The sequence below is a fragment of the Colias croceus genome, chromosome 3 (assembly GCF_905220415.1).
Source record: "Colias croceus chromosome 3, ilColCroc2.1".
In the NCBI taxonomy this organism is placed as follows: Eukaryota; Metazoa; Arthropoda; class Insecta; order Lepidoptera; family Pieridae; genus Colias; species Colias croceus.
Genome location: NC_059539.1, coordinates 9,265,091 through 9,279,478, shown reverse-complemented (window position 1 = coordinate 9,279,478; position 14,388 = coordinate 9,265,091). Strand labels below are relative to the sequence as shown.

At 31.3% G+C, this 14,388-nt stretch overlaps 2 protein-coding genes across 3 annotated transcripts in view; one reads left to right on the top strand and one right to left on the bottom strand.

Moving 5' to 3' along the window:
- Nucleotides 1-23: 23 nt before the first annotated feature.
- LOC123706003 (hypodermin-B-like) lies at nt 24-2,176 on the bottom strand. The gene is made up of 4 exons (XM_045655122.1): nt 1,939-2,176; nt 1,314-1,543; nt 938-1,113; nt 24-159 (listed from the first exon to the last, which is right to left on the bottom strand). Exons 1-4 carry the CDS (start codon nt 2,174-2,176, stop codon nt 24-26), a joined length of 780 nt encoding a protein of 259 aa, XP_045511078.1.
- A 634-nt stretch (nt 2,177-2,810) lies between these two features.
- LOC123706219 (monocarboxylate transporter 12) overlaps nt 2,811-14,388 on the top strand; it is a 35,668-nt gene continuing 24,090 nt past the window's right edge. The window contains exon 1 of one of the 2 annotated variants that reach the window (XM_045655391.1): nt 2,811-3,094. The gene's annotated coding sequence lies outside the window, so the exon portion shown is untranslated. Of the gene's footprint in view, nt 3,095-11,279; nt 11,411-14,388 lie in introns of those variants that run through there. The other variant, XM_045655390.1, reaches the window with a different exon arrangement.

Here is a 14,388-nt window from a genome sequence, read left to right as displayed (position 1 = left end):
TTGGTTGTTGTTTTGTACATGTACTAGTTACAATAGTTATATACAAATTTTTCCACATTCTTTCGTATCCAATTACGAAAATACCAGACGTTTGCGTATAAACTTGGTTTTCCTTTTTTCGCGCACCCATCTCCGTGTGACACAATACCAATTACCATGCTAAAATAAAGGAAGAATACACTTTAATCTACGTATATAGGTATTTCAATTTCTAGTCTTCTCATTCCTTTTCAATTCCTTTTAAATATATCGTGACAAAAACTCCAATTGGATTATAATGAGATATTTCAGACATCTCTTTCCTTTAATGGAATTTAAATAAAACCTAATACCTACTCGATAATAAACTTTCTTCTTAAAATCAACTGCCTTAGAACCAACTTTAACTTTACAAGTGGGTGAATTACTCTGAAATTAATTTGTAAAGTAGATGAAGCCGTAACTCATCGCTATTTGAATTTCTATTAGTTTTTTTTTTATGTATAAGATAAAATACGTCCAGTATTTAATGAGGTAGGTTAGGTAATCTCCTAATAGTACTAGTGGTAGTCGCTTTCCACCCGAGGCGTGTCAAAAACATAATAAATTATGTACTAAAACCTTCCTCTCACTCTATCTATAAAAAATCTGCATCAAAATCATTTGTGTAGTTTTAGAGGTCTAAGCATACATACATTAGGTCAGACACGGTAAAGTACGGGTTGCTATAAATTTCCATGAAAATGTATAAAATATTGCCTTTATTTGTTTTTTATATAAATATTATGTTTTCCAGAGAGATCTTCCGTCACCACTCGCCGTATAAACAAAAAAAACATAATTCAGTACCTACCTAATAAAAGTTACCGCCTTACAAAAAGCTCACAACCTTTACCTTTCATTTAGATTTATTAACACAGGTGTAAACTATTTATCCATTTTGGAAAGTTGAATGTACCTATGCCACACCACGCCGCCGCCAGAGTCCCCCTTGCAGGTGTCTCGATCCCCGTCTCCGTATAAACAAAACATGTCTGCACTGAACTTCATTCTATGCATCTTTTCACACTCCTCCTTAGGCACGTAGCGGAGCTCTGTCTGCATTAGCCCTAACTGAGACAGCGGTCCACCGTACTATAATGTTCGGAATGTTTTCAGTGATGTAGTAAATTCAATCTAAAGAAATTCAGTAGTAATAAAAGGTTTAACTACCTTCCAATCAATTGATATAAGAAATGCATACCAAATAAAGAGTAGAGACATTAATTGTTTAAAAATCATATCACTTTCTTAATCATGCATAATATTAGAAATTGCACTAGTATAATATATACCTTAATCATGCCCCATCCAGTAGCGACAAAATGTGTTTCGCTAGCATTCATCCACTTTTTTGTATTTACTAATATTGCTTTTTCCGATCTTTTGCCAAATCTGATTGGTTTCTGGACAAATATCAAAGCAATGTCACAGGCGAAGGGTATAGGGACGTTATAGTCCTCATGAATAAGGATACGTGACACATCGTAGGATTCAGCTTGGTGGTCATACATGTACCTGGAACCTCGAAAATATTTCGTATATTAAGAAAAAGAGTAAGAGTAAATAGTAATTAGTAAGGAGTGTTAACCTTGGCTAAATTTAAACATAATTACTTTAGTTTTTCATGTCTTTAGTCTAAAAAAATCAATTAAAACTGTTGTAGATAACAAAGAATTTTGTTTTTTTATTGTTGTTTGTTTATTGAGTTTGTAGATAATGTTTTTAGAGTAAAAAGCTTATAAAAAGCTTATCACACGTCACGTAACATACGTAGATGTTTGTTTCGACACGGTAATAATTCGTTGTAATTTTTGCTTACGCAAGTTTATTTCTGGCTACATAAACTGAGCAAATATGACCACATTACAAAATGTGCGCTTGCTATTTTTGCCATAAACAATTAATTTAAAAACTCACCAACGGCTACCAACATATCACTCGTATCTCTGTTATGATCAAAGCAATGTGCAGCAGTAAGTACAGTCCAACTATTTAAAATTGTGCCGGAACAAAGAGCTCCTTGATTAAACAACTTTATAGTAAAAGGAAAGCTTTCAATTTTAACCGGTTCACCTCCTACTATTCTGCCTTCTAGATTCTCAGAAACTCCAATTTTAGCATGTATCGCGAACAGAAAAATCATATGAAAAACCATTATTGGAAATGAAATCAGGCTTCAGCATAATTAAAAATTAATGAATTATATCAGCGTTCACAAAATAGCCATAAATTTGAAATTGCGGATTTATTGCCCAAATCGTAATTTATAGCCAAAACATATATACGAACGGCGTACCAATACAGAATTATTTCTTTTTTTTATAGTAGTATCCGTCGTAAAATAGCTACTGGTAATTGTATTAACCGCCGTAAAATAGTGGTTACAGAAACACAGTACAGTCCGGTGTATTTATTATCTTTTTAGAGAACGTCGATTTTCATTAAAATTAAAGTTTTATTAATAATGAAACTTTTACACAATATTAGCATCGTGAGTTTGATTTGAGTAAGTTTTAATAAAACTTTAATATAAAAAGTCAAATTTTGAATTTTTCCATAAAATAATTCATATGACTTGCTACACGATTCGATTTCAGGACCTCAGGACTTAATGAATGCAATGTACGAACATTAGAATTCATTTCACCGTACATAATGTTTTGTCCCGCTCATGCGTACAGAATGAGCCACAACGATCTGGCGATAGCAAGATGCGAAGTAGGATAGCGTTTACGGGATTTGTGTAACTCTGGCCGCCCGCCTTGGCGCAGTCTGTGCTCAGTCGCCCATCGGTGGTCGCCGACAGCGACGCGCGCGGCAAACTCGCACACCACTCATAACCTTAATAACTAGGTTATGTTCCAATAATAAATAAATAATATTCGTGAACATATAAAATTAAAGTTTCCTAATACATAGCAATAGAAGATTCCTATTCAAGTGTGCTTATATTTTATAACGATTTTCAACAATACGTACATCAATAAACATTGTCAAAACAATGATATTGATTTACGTTTCGAATTATTTATTAAATGATTACTGTTATCATTACTCAAACAACTGTTAAAAGGTAAGCTAAAAGAAAATTGTTAAAATTATTAAAATGCATGTCAAAAGTAACACCTGTTTGAGTCGTCATGTTTACGATTATTTCAGTCTATGATATTTTTAATTCAATAAAACGTAATGTTTAAATAACATGTCAGTCGTGCATTCAAGAAATAAATATTATGATCCGTAACACAGGAGTTCTTAAAGTAAAAAAATACATTGAATGCATGCAAATAAATTATTTTTAGAGATTATAAAAGTAAATTGCAACTTTTTCTGTATTAATTTTATTGTAAAAGTTTTGAATGAAATTAAAATTAATAAGAGAGACAACAAAAAATTATTAATTAAAGATATTTGTAACAATTTATGTACTGTAATTTATTATTTACTTTCTAGTTTCAAATATAGTATTTATTTTGCGTCACACTTTATTGAATTAAAATTATGATCCAAACATCTGTATTACTATGAACTGTGAATGTAAGCTTTATAGAAAAATAGTATATAATGAATATGTCACCATAATAAAATATCTCTGAGAAAATAATGTGCTTCATATTTTAGGATCACGTTCGCAGCTTACACAGCAACGTGATAGTGTCATATAATGGTTCACGTGCGGGTGGTTCTTCCTCATAAAAGGTTTTATATAAAATATAAAATTAATATCGTTTTTATAAACTAAAAAACACGCTTAGTATTGTCACCGATACTTGTTATAAGTGTACAAATTTAAATTTAATAATGTATTAAATTGTACAAGTTTAATGTGGGTCAAAATCGAGCCTGCGTGTTGATAAAAAAAAAACTACAAATGGGAATTTCAATTCAGCTAGATTTTAATATTTATGTTGTACATTGACGAACGTCTACTTTTCAATCATTTTCTATAAAATAACATTATTTTTAATTATTTTGAAAATTGTTTGTCTCGTGTACCTTTATAAATATTATAATTAATTATATAGGTATATAATTAATTATAATATATAGGTATATAAGTAATTAATTATAATATTTATAAAGGTTTACTATGTTAACATATTTATTGTATGTAATTGTTTATAGTTTATACATACATCACTAACTGAAAACAAATATGTTCGTGAATGTTTATAAAATTATAACACAGTCTCTAAGTTCCAACCATCTGAAGTTTTTTTTTTTTTGTGGTAAACGGTATAAAGTACTTAGTACACCAATTGTATTGTTACAAATCGATTGTAAATAATCAGAGCGACCTAGGCAATGTGGCGAGATGGGCAATCACCCGCTCATAATCCAGTTTGCTAAGGGTTGTAGCGCTGCGGGATTATCACAATCTTGACAATCATTTCTCACCTATTAAACACACCTAAACCATTAATGTATAGCCATCATACTAATATTATAAATGCGAAAGTTTTTGAGTATGTACTATGTATGTTTGGATGTTTGTTACTCTTTCACGCAAATACAACTGAACCGATTACAATGAAATTTGGCACACACTTAGGGTAACTTGGAATATCACATATGATAAGCTTTAACCCGAAAATCCTACAGGAACAGGAACTATGCTGTTTTTTCTTTGATAACGCGGACAAAGACGCGGGCGGAAAGCTAGTAAAATATAATGTAATTACTTATTCCGTAGTTCAATGTACGCCAATCATGAAAGTGATTACTTTATATCGTATTTCAATACGCAATCATAAATCAAACAAATTGATCATGTTGACAATTTTCGCTCGACATTCCGCTCAAGTAGTTACTTACCAATAAATAATTTAATGGCTGAATTATAATATGTGTACTTAGATTACGTTGAAAGCATTCAAAAGCAAAGCATATAATATAATATTCCTACATAACTAAAATATAAAACACGCAAAAAATTGTGAATTGGTAGTTGATTACGCTAAAAATAAATCCATTTCATATGAAAACGGAAAATCGCAGCAACAAAACACAGAAACCATCTATAAAAAGTTCAACGCAACATGCAATGAGTTTTCTCAGAAAAACAACCCTATGAAATAGAGTTGTTTTATTCGCTTACCCGTCATATTATAAACTCCGCGCGAACTGTACTCACTACTCACTGAACATTGAGTGCGGATTAAGTCTTCTCGTGTTAAAAGCTATTTTGCTTGTCGATAGTAATACCTTTTATACAAAGCGTAGTTTAAACGTATGTAACTAATCAAAACATTTCTATGCTATTATTATAAGATAGACATTCGATTTAAGATAAACTATTAAATACCAAAATTTTGACAAAATATTACAAATAATTTTATAGGTGGATTTCAATGGGCTACTGCTTATTATAGATATAGACAATTTTATAAGTAGTACTAGCGGTCCGCCCCGGCTTCGCCCGTGGTACATATTAACGTTTTCTCTACATAAGAACCATCCTCGTACTTCAAGGAATATAATAAAAAAAGAATTATCGAAATCGGTTCAGCCGTTCTCGAGTTATGGAATTACAACGAAAAGTGGCATTGATTTTTATATATTAGATTTGACATCATTCATTCAATTCCATGATTCGTAAGAATGAAATAAAATACTACGTCCTTTTATAGAAAATAAATGATAATAAAGTAATTCAAAAGGTACAGGAAATAAGTATGATTTTTACTGTATTATCTATCTTAAAACATGTGATGTATTTAAAGGAAATTAATATAGTGCAAAAGCATACCTATCACTATTTTTAGTTCTACAATCCAATTTTTGAATTTATTATAATTTTTATTGACTTGACTGACTAAATACAGTTCAATTTATGTAATACTAGATTTCCGCCCGCGGCTTCGCCCGCGTTTGCAAAGGAAAACCCGCATAGTTCCCGTTCCCGTGGGATTTCCGGGATAAAAACTATCCTATGTGTTAATCCAAGTTACCCTCTATATGTGTGCTAAATTTCATTGTAATCGGTTCAGTAGTTTTTACGTAAAGAGTAACAAACATCCATACATCCATACTTACAAACTTTCGCCTTTATAATATATATTAGATTATAAGAGAAATTAAAAAATTACTTCCATATATTTTTATGCAATTATTGTTGACGAATGAAACATTATGAGGTACGTTTTTCAAACTTGCATTTGAGCTACTTACTTGAATCCTATGATTTATATGCAGCACAGATTCATAAGGACTATATGCAAATGTTATAACATCGCCTAAGCCTTGCTTCTGTGACATTTCTTTGAAAGTACCTATAATAATGAGGTACAAGATATCTGGTCTCTGGAAAAGTAAAATTATCCGGTTATTTGATAAGCGGGAATACCGTATATAAATTATAAAAAAAAATGGTAATATCTTACTATTTTGTTATTATTTTATACAATGATACAGATTATCATATCTATTATCCGTGATCTATACTCATCTATACACATCAGTGCATGGAAAATTCAATCAGCAACGTGATCTATATAAGGTAAAGTGAGTACGTATAAAAAAATTGTCGACATGTGAATAATGTTTTACGATAAGATATGTCAACATCAAAATCGATTGTGCGTTTTTTCCTATTAGGTATTTTGTAACTAATTCCAAAGTGAGCGCCACGTGGGAACCGTCATATGTTTATTTGATAAAAAGAAATAAGCACCACTGTAATAACAACCACTTAATATACAGCCTATAGGTACTATCGTAGATAATAATAATACAGAGCGGCTTACCATCAGAGCGTACCTTTATAATTTTTATCCTTCTTTAAATCAATCCAAAAGCGATTGTGTTAAATATTTCGAAAAAACATTAATTATTAATATTTATATAATTACTTAATTATTATCTACATAATTACTATTTTCATCTCCTCGTCCGACAGCAGCACAAGTTTTCAATCAAACATCTTAATATATATAAATCTCGTGTCACAATATTTGTCCTCAATGGACTCCTAAACCACTTAACCGATTATAATAAAATTCGCACACCATGTGCAGTTCGATCCAACTTGAGAGATAGGATAGGTTTTATCCCAGAAATCCCTTGGGAACGGAAACTATGCGGGTTTTTCTTTGAAAACGCGAGCGAAGCCGCGGGCGGAAAGCTAGTTTTCCTATAGATTTTCTTTATATTATACTTGTGATATAAACAAGTTATTGATATTATCGCTTAAGTTGACGAGAATTATTTATGAGCATTGTATTCAATTATTATTGACCTTTTATGGTCTAAATACCCTACAACCTTGCATACACTATGAATACCAACTATCTAGGTACTTGGAATATTCTTGAACTAGGCTACCTAGAAGAGTGTTTAAAAATATGAATGAATTTGTGTGATTTTTAACATGTACCAATATTGTCGTATTAAAAAAATTGGTTGTCTGTAAAGTCGGTTTACTGACGATAGTTGAACGTGACAACGTCCGATTGTGCTTCTTTGTCGTTCGTTCCGCGCTCTCGCTCGCACTTCAAGCCTTACATGGAACGCCTCAGAGCGAGGTAACGCCGCATGAGTCATGTTTTTTCGTGCGTGCAGGCGGCTCTATCGAATTATAAGACGTTGTCACGTCAAAAATACATAGAGAGCTGCATAAAAACAAATCGCTATCGCTGGATTTCTCTAAAAGTATGCCATGTCCTTAATACAAAGCGGTACAATCATAACTCATCTCTGTTAAAACTTTAATGTTTATTGACTAATAATAATTATAAATAACTAGCGGTCCGCCCCGGCTTCGCCCGTGGTACATATTAACGTTTTCTCTACATAAGAACCATCCTCGTACTTCAAGGAATATAATAAAAAAAGAATTATCGAAATCGATTCAGACGTTCTCGAGTTATGGAATTACAACGAAAAGTGGCATTGATTTTTTTATATTAGATTAATATACATGCATATCGTCTTTCATTATTTTCCTAATTATAAAAAAAAACTTTTGTCAGGATAATTAATTCACCTTCGTTGTCGTATATGAGCCATAGTGGCCAAGGGCAAGGAACAAATTTTAGAACTCGGTCAAGATACCTGCGATGACTGACAATATGACCTCCATTTACTTGAGAATTTACAGCACAATTTAATACCTATTTATTTTCTCGATATTACATGTATGGTATCTAAAGGTCAACGAATTGGGGTCGAATAATATCTCAAAAAGAATGTTGTTGTTATAATATTATGAGGAATACCTAATTTTTCTATAATCAATTGTTATTAACGAACATCCCGTAAACAATCTTTGAACACAAACAAAGACTGTTCTAATTATGATTGGCTACTTTCAGTATAATTAAGTAGCTGTTTATCTAGTAACCCCGTTTTGTTAATAGTCTATTTGCGTTGCAACTCATTAAAGATGTTAATAATGTTTAAATAGAATAAAAGCGACAAAGAAACTATTAAAACACAATAGAGCGATATTACATAGAGATGTATAAGAAAGAATTCTTATTCTTTCTTATACATCTCTCTCTCTATGTAATATCGCTCTACTATCTTTAGTTATATCATAATATATATCAATAAATCGTTTGTATTTTAAAAACTACTCAATGCATTATTTCATGGCCCATGGCGTAAAAAGTATAATTATTTGTTATTAATAAGAAACAAATCGATTTGGAGAAACGTTATTTTGGTAAATTCATTAATAACATTAATAACGGTTCATTTTGTATATTTTACATAAAACAGGAATATTAAGTAGGTTCCTACAACAACTTTAATAACTTGGCACAGTTATTAAGGAATACAAAATTCTATCTTATATTTGCGTAACGAGTTTCAGACTATATTAACATTAGCTGTTCCGCGCGGTTTCACCCGCATTTCTCCGCTCCTGTTGGTCTTAGCGTGATGATATATAGCCTATAGCCTTCCTCGATAAATGGGCTATCTAACACCGAAAGAATTTTTCAAATCGGACCAATAGTTCCTGAGATTAACGCGTTCAAACAAACAAACAAACTCTTCAGCTTTATAATATTAGTATAGATTGAAATACATATATAATTAGTAAACTAGCATTCCGCCCGCGGCTTCGCCCGCGCAAGAAAACCCCGCAAAGTTCCCGTTCCCGTGGAATTTCCGGGATAAAACCTTTTCAATGTCCCGGAGTAAAAAGTAGGAGTAAGAAGTATACCAAATTTCATGCAAATTGGTTCAGTAGTTAAAGCTTGATTCAGTAACAGACAGACAGAGTTACTTTCGCATATATAATATTCTATCTTTTTTTACATAAATAGTTATTATAGTATTTTTACAAATACTTTCAATAAAAGTACCTAGTATAATATATATATAAACTGAATTTGGAACAACCTTCACATTTCACATTAACATCGATAATATGAAAATTGATTACGACACACGGACGAACCGGTCATATCAAAAGACGAAGATACATATTGATAAACCTTGCTCTGGAGGCGTGAACAAGCCAGATAAGAAGGAATGAGCAGTTTTAAAATCAATTCTTTAGTTTACATCACCCATGTACGGGCTATTACATAATTAGTTTTAATAAGCGTGGGAGTAAGGATAATTTGAGCCCTGGTGGACATAAAAACAATAAATAAACAAAATGTGCGTTAACAAGTGTATCTTATTACATATAATACGTAATGATACTCAAGAGAGATTACCACATCGCCCTTTGACTTTATATCACCAGCAAACGTCCGTTCGTTTGCCCGCGATATTTTTTCTTAAATAAATATAAAGAGCTAGGCAGGAAATAATAAACTTAAATATATAACAAATGTTTGGTCTGTCTGTATGTTCATACATAACATTACCACAAAGTGGGTAACACGCCCATAATTATTAGATAATAATTTAAACTTTAACCGCAATAAGATTAAAGCATACATAAAACATAATTATGTATATAATATTTTTCATCAAGACATTTCTTGTAAGATTTTAAGTAGCAATAGAATTAGTTTCATGCAATTATTTTTCGTTTTGCAGGTTTATAAAAATTAAAAAGTAAATACATACAAACACATAAACAAGCATGATATACCTACATATATATACGACTTTGTTAATACAAATATATGAGAGGAAGTCCAAATCAATAAAAAATTGCTTTTAAACAGATGGAAAGTAAGTTACCAGTTTATTTGTTTAAGCCATAAATAAAAATCTCTTTTACCCTTCATTAATATTAGTGCCTAATTGAAATAAAATTCATTTCCGTGGGACTCACCTCCGCCATACGGACTAGGACTACTGATATCCACTTAATCGGCATGTTTTTCTGAACACCAAGAACACCTACCAGTTCTAAATTTACCCCCTCAAACATATGAGAGTAAAATAACAAACTTGGAAAATAACGATCGAACAGAATTCTAATAAATTGAACGTTAATTGTATTAGTACATATTATAGATGCAAAAGTTGCAATTTTGTTTATTTTAAAACTTGATTTTTATTATTTTTTGCACAACTCTAGGATAAACCATTTCATAATTATAAGTTATCATGCTTATAGATTATTATAATATCAATTATTATTCTGTTAAGTCACTCATCTAACATGAAATATAATCCATACTAATATTATAAATGCGAAAGTAACTCTGTCTGTCTGTCTGTCTGTTACTCAATCACGCCTAAAGTACTGAACCAATTTGCATGAAATTTGGTATGGAGATATTTTGATACCCGAGAAAGGACATAGGCTACCTTTTATTGCGAAATATGTACCACGGGCCAAGCCGGGGCGGACCACTAGTACATAATAATTACTTAAGTAAACAATATTATCTCATCAATATTTTAAATACGATTAATAATAAAACACTTAAAATATACGAATTTCTATTCTTGTTGTTCTTCAACACAATATTATTTCGTATACCTACAGAATAATTTATCTTAATATTTACATTTTGTACTCTGCAATTACAGATAAACAATTGAAAAACTTAAGGTAAAATTATTTAACGATACTGACATCAATTTGTTATCGAGTAATTCGATTTTTTTATTTAGAAAACATTTTTAAACTTAAAATAATTGTACCTAGAAAACAAAAACACGTCAGGAACAATTTACATATAAACGAAATCCAAAAACATTAGCAAAGTGTTACTTATCGCCAACGTTAATTAAACAGTAATTGGTTAGGCTCTTGAACTTCACCTCTCATGAAAAACAAAGCTGATTTTCACAATTCTTCATTCATTTTTCTCGCATCAGTTGTTTCCTCGGTTATCTTGTATTTAGCTGACTCGTCACTCGTTTAGTGATAGAGTGACCGCGCGCGAGTGAGTACGCCATTCGCGGCATCAATACGTACTCGATATAAATACGCTGTGTGCTATATTGTTCTGATAAAACTGATACAAAGGTAAGAATAAAGTAATATTACATACGGATCATGTAGGTTATAAAAACAAACCCATTTTCGTTATTCCAAATTGTAGATAATTTATTTTAAAATATATTGTTTATTGTATTGAGAATCGAGAATTTTAGCGTAGCTTATAGTTTTAATTATATACCTACTAGGTATATGTAAATATCGTATAATAGTATTGTGTATTGTTTACGTGGTTAATTTTATGCGTTTATCTTGAATTATATAGCTGTATAAAATGCACGCTTTCAATATTTTGATAGCAATATTCACATAATTAAAATGAACATTCGGCATTTATTTTAAACGTATTGTGAGTTAATATGGGGAGTGCTCTGAGGAATTGTTCCACCTTTTACCAGCCGCACAGTTCCACCACCGGACCACACGCCGTAAAAACCAGTTTCATCCGCACCATCTGGATGGTTGGCGCTCCACCACAGCTGTCCGCTTCACCCGCAACTTCCTTCCGCGAACAACTACGACATTGGGGCCTTCAAGAAAAGAGCTTATTTGTCCATAAAAGGCCGGCAAAGCACCTGTAACACTCCTTGTGTTACAAGTGTTTATGGGCGGTGGTGACCACTTAACATCAGGTGGCCCACCTGCTCCTTTGCTTGCTCTGACATAAAAAAAAATTCATAGGTCTTTTATCGTATTGGCGTACCTATATAATTGACAAAGTGCAAGTGATAATAGCATTGTTTCAGTGTTATTCGTTCATGTTTTTTACTCTCGCTGAGTCACTGGCCGCTTTATTATTTGAGGGCGTCCCGGTATTGATACTATCATTTATAACGCACGTGGACATCTTATTTTAAGTCTTGCTACACTTCCCGGATCACAGCTGATTACAAAGATCCGAAATCTCGTGTAATCTATTTCGATCCGACACACTGTGATCACTTTGTTTTGTTACAATTAAATTGAACACATCATTATTAGTGTAACAACGCAGTGTTAATCTTGCTTTTAATGTATCAAACACGCTTAATGTGCATTATTGGATACTTAAATGGATTAGTCCGCATTTTCCAATATAAAAATACAATAACAATTTTGGAATGTTGTTTAGTTTACAATTTTATATATTTGTAAACAAAGGTATATTGCATCGTGTAATTACCAATTTCAGATTTTTTAACATATTCGTGGTTCATGCTTAGAGTATGTGCAGAATCGAAAGATTCAGCAGCTACACATTATAATATAACCACCAACGTCTTTTTGGATGAACGCCATCCGTAATTGCCCCAATACATATTATTTAATTCTATAGTTATAAATACTTACAACACACAAAGACAATCGTAAAATACATCTTAAATACCTATAAATCGAACCAAAGCCCTCACACAACGAAGTACAGTCCTGTCCACTATATAAATTAGGTCATGATAACAAAATTCCTAGTATTAACAGTGCGTGTGTAGGTGTTTGACGAAGTGAATCCTGTCAATATTACCGGTAAAGAAGGATATGAAATTAGAGCAAATTAACAAGACCTATCTAGTTAGAACTCTGGCAAACTTGCGGATCGTTGTCATAATCTCATAAATGCGCTGTTATCAGTAGATGGCATAATAAACGCTGAATTGATGCTGCAACGAGAAGGTCGTGGTTTTACCAAAATTTTACAAAGCCAATCCTTAAAATCATTGACAAGTTCGTACATTAACCCTAATATCAAAGCTTAAGTGAATAAACTGAAACTTTATGATGATGATATTTTATAATAAATTTAACAATAATGTATATTGTTTTTAATTTAAATTAACATATTCATTTTAAACGATAAATATAAAAAGCTTGAAAGCTTTAAAAATAAAGCTTTGAAATTAAATCGATAAACTATACAATGAAATAATTCAGTGAAAATCTTTTTTTCTAATACTCTAGAGTCTACTTAGAGTCGAGATAATATATTTCAAGCATAATTCTAACAATAAATTTAGTTTTTGAGTTATCGCTGAAACTTCACATAGAGTTAAAGAAAAAAAAACTGCATAAGTATAACTATAAAATGAACGTAATTATTCTGTTGTTCTTAATAGATGTTTTTGGGGCAACATTACCTACAAATTTTTGAAAAGAAAGCACAAAATATTGGTACCAAATGCATTTTGCCGCAGTATTGGTTCCGCTCTAACTGGGCTATGTAAATATTGACTTGTGTTGAGATACTTGATCTGTTTCGGAAATAATATTGTTATCTACCACATTTTTATACCTTCATTTGGCGCCATACAATTGTAAAGTTGTTATTGTCTATTCAGCTAAGACATAGGTACCTATATTTATTTCAATTAATAACAATTGGTTGTAAATCTTTTAAATCATTAATTGTTTTTTAATTATATGTACCTAGTATATATAATATATATCTACAGCACAGTCAGAGTACAGCATTACTTTATACATAAGTATGTAATTAAGGTTAGGTATTTGTCACACGTACCTTTGTAGACTACTAAAACGACTGATAAAAGCACTAAAAACGTGAACTTTAAAAAATTCATATTACATACGTCTGCTTATATGCTTATATGTATTTCAATTCAAAGAGCCTGGTTCATAAAGCACTCTACCAAAATACTGCTGTTTTCCATTTATTACTCTAACAACTTACATGCTACTAAAACGTTCTCTTTCATGAGGTAAATGTGAAATTTTCTTTTATAATAATAATTGAAATTACTACGTACTGAAACTTTTTTTAATAATATTATGATTGCTAATTTAAATGGCATGTAAGACATAATCTAAGTTCCTATTTAACAGTATTTATATTGAAGGTAAAAATGCTTAATACTTCAAATACCTACTTGTGAAGTCATAATATCTTATCACCTATTTATTGCAGCGTGTGATTTTTATAATACTAATATAGATATGTAAAACATTTGTAAACCGATTAATCAAATTAATCGTAGCAATTAAGTAATCTGTGTTATAACAAGCATTTATCG

What these genes read in the sequence shown, in the direction of transcription:
- LOC123706003 (XM_045655122.1), bottom strand. Translation starts at nt 2,176, where the DNA reads ATGGTTTTTCATATGATTTTTCTGTTCGCGATACATGCTAAAATTGGA. An exon ending in TGATATGTTGGTAGCCGTTG is followed by an intron (nt 1,544 to 1,938) that starts GTGAGTTTTTAA and finishes AATATTTTCGAG; the next exon opens with GTTCCAGGTACATGTATGAC. An exon ending in GGCGGCGTGGTGTGGCATAG is followed by an intron (nt 160 to 937) that starts GTACATTCAACT and finishes CCTTTATTTTAG; the next exon opens with CATGGTAATTGGTATTGTGT.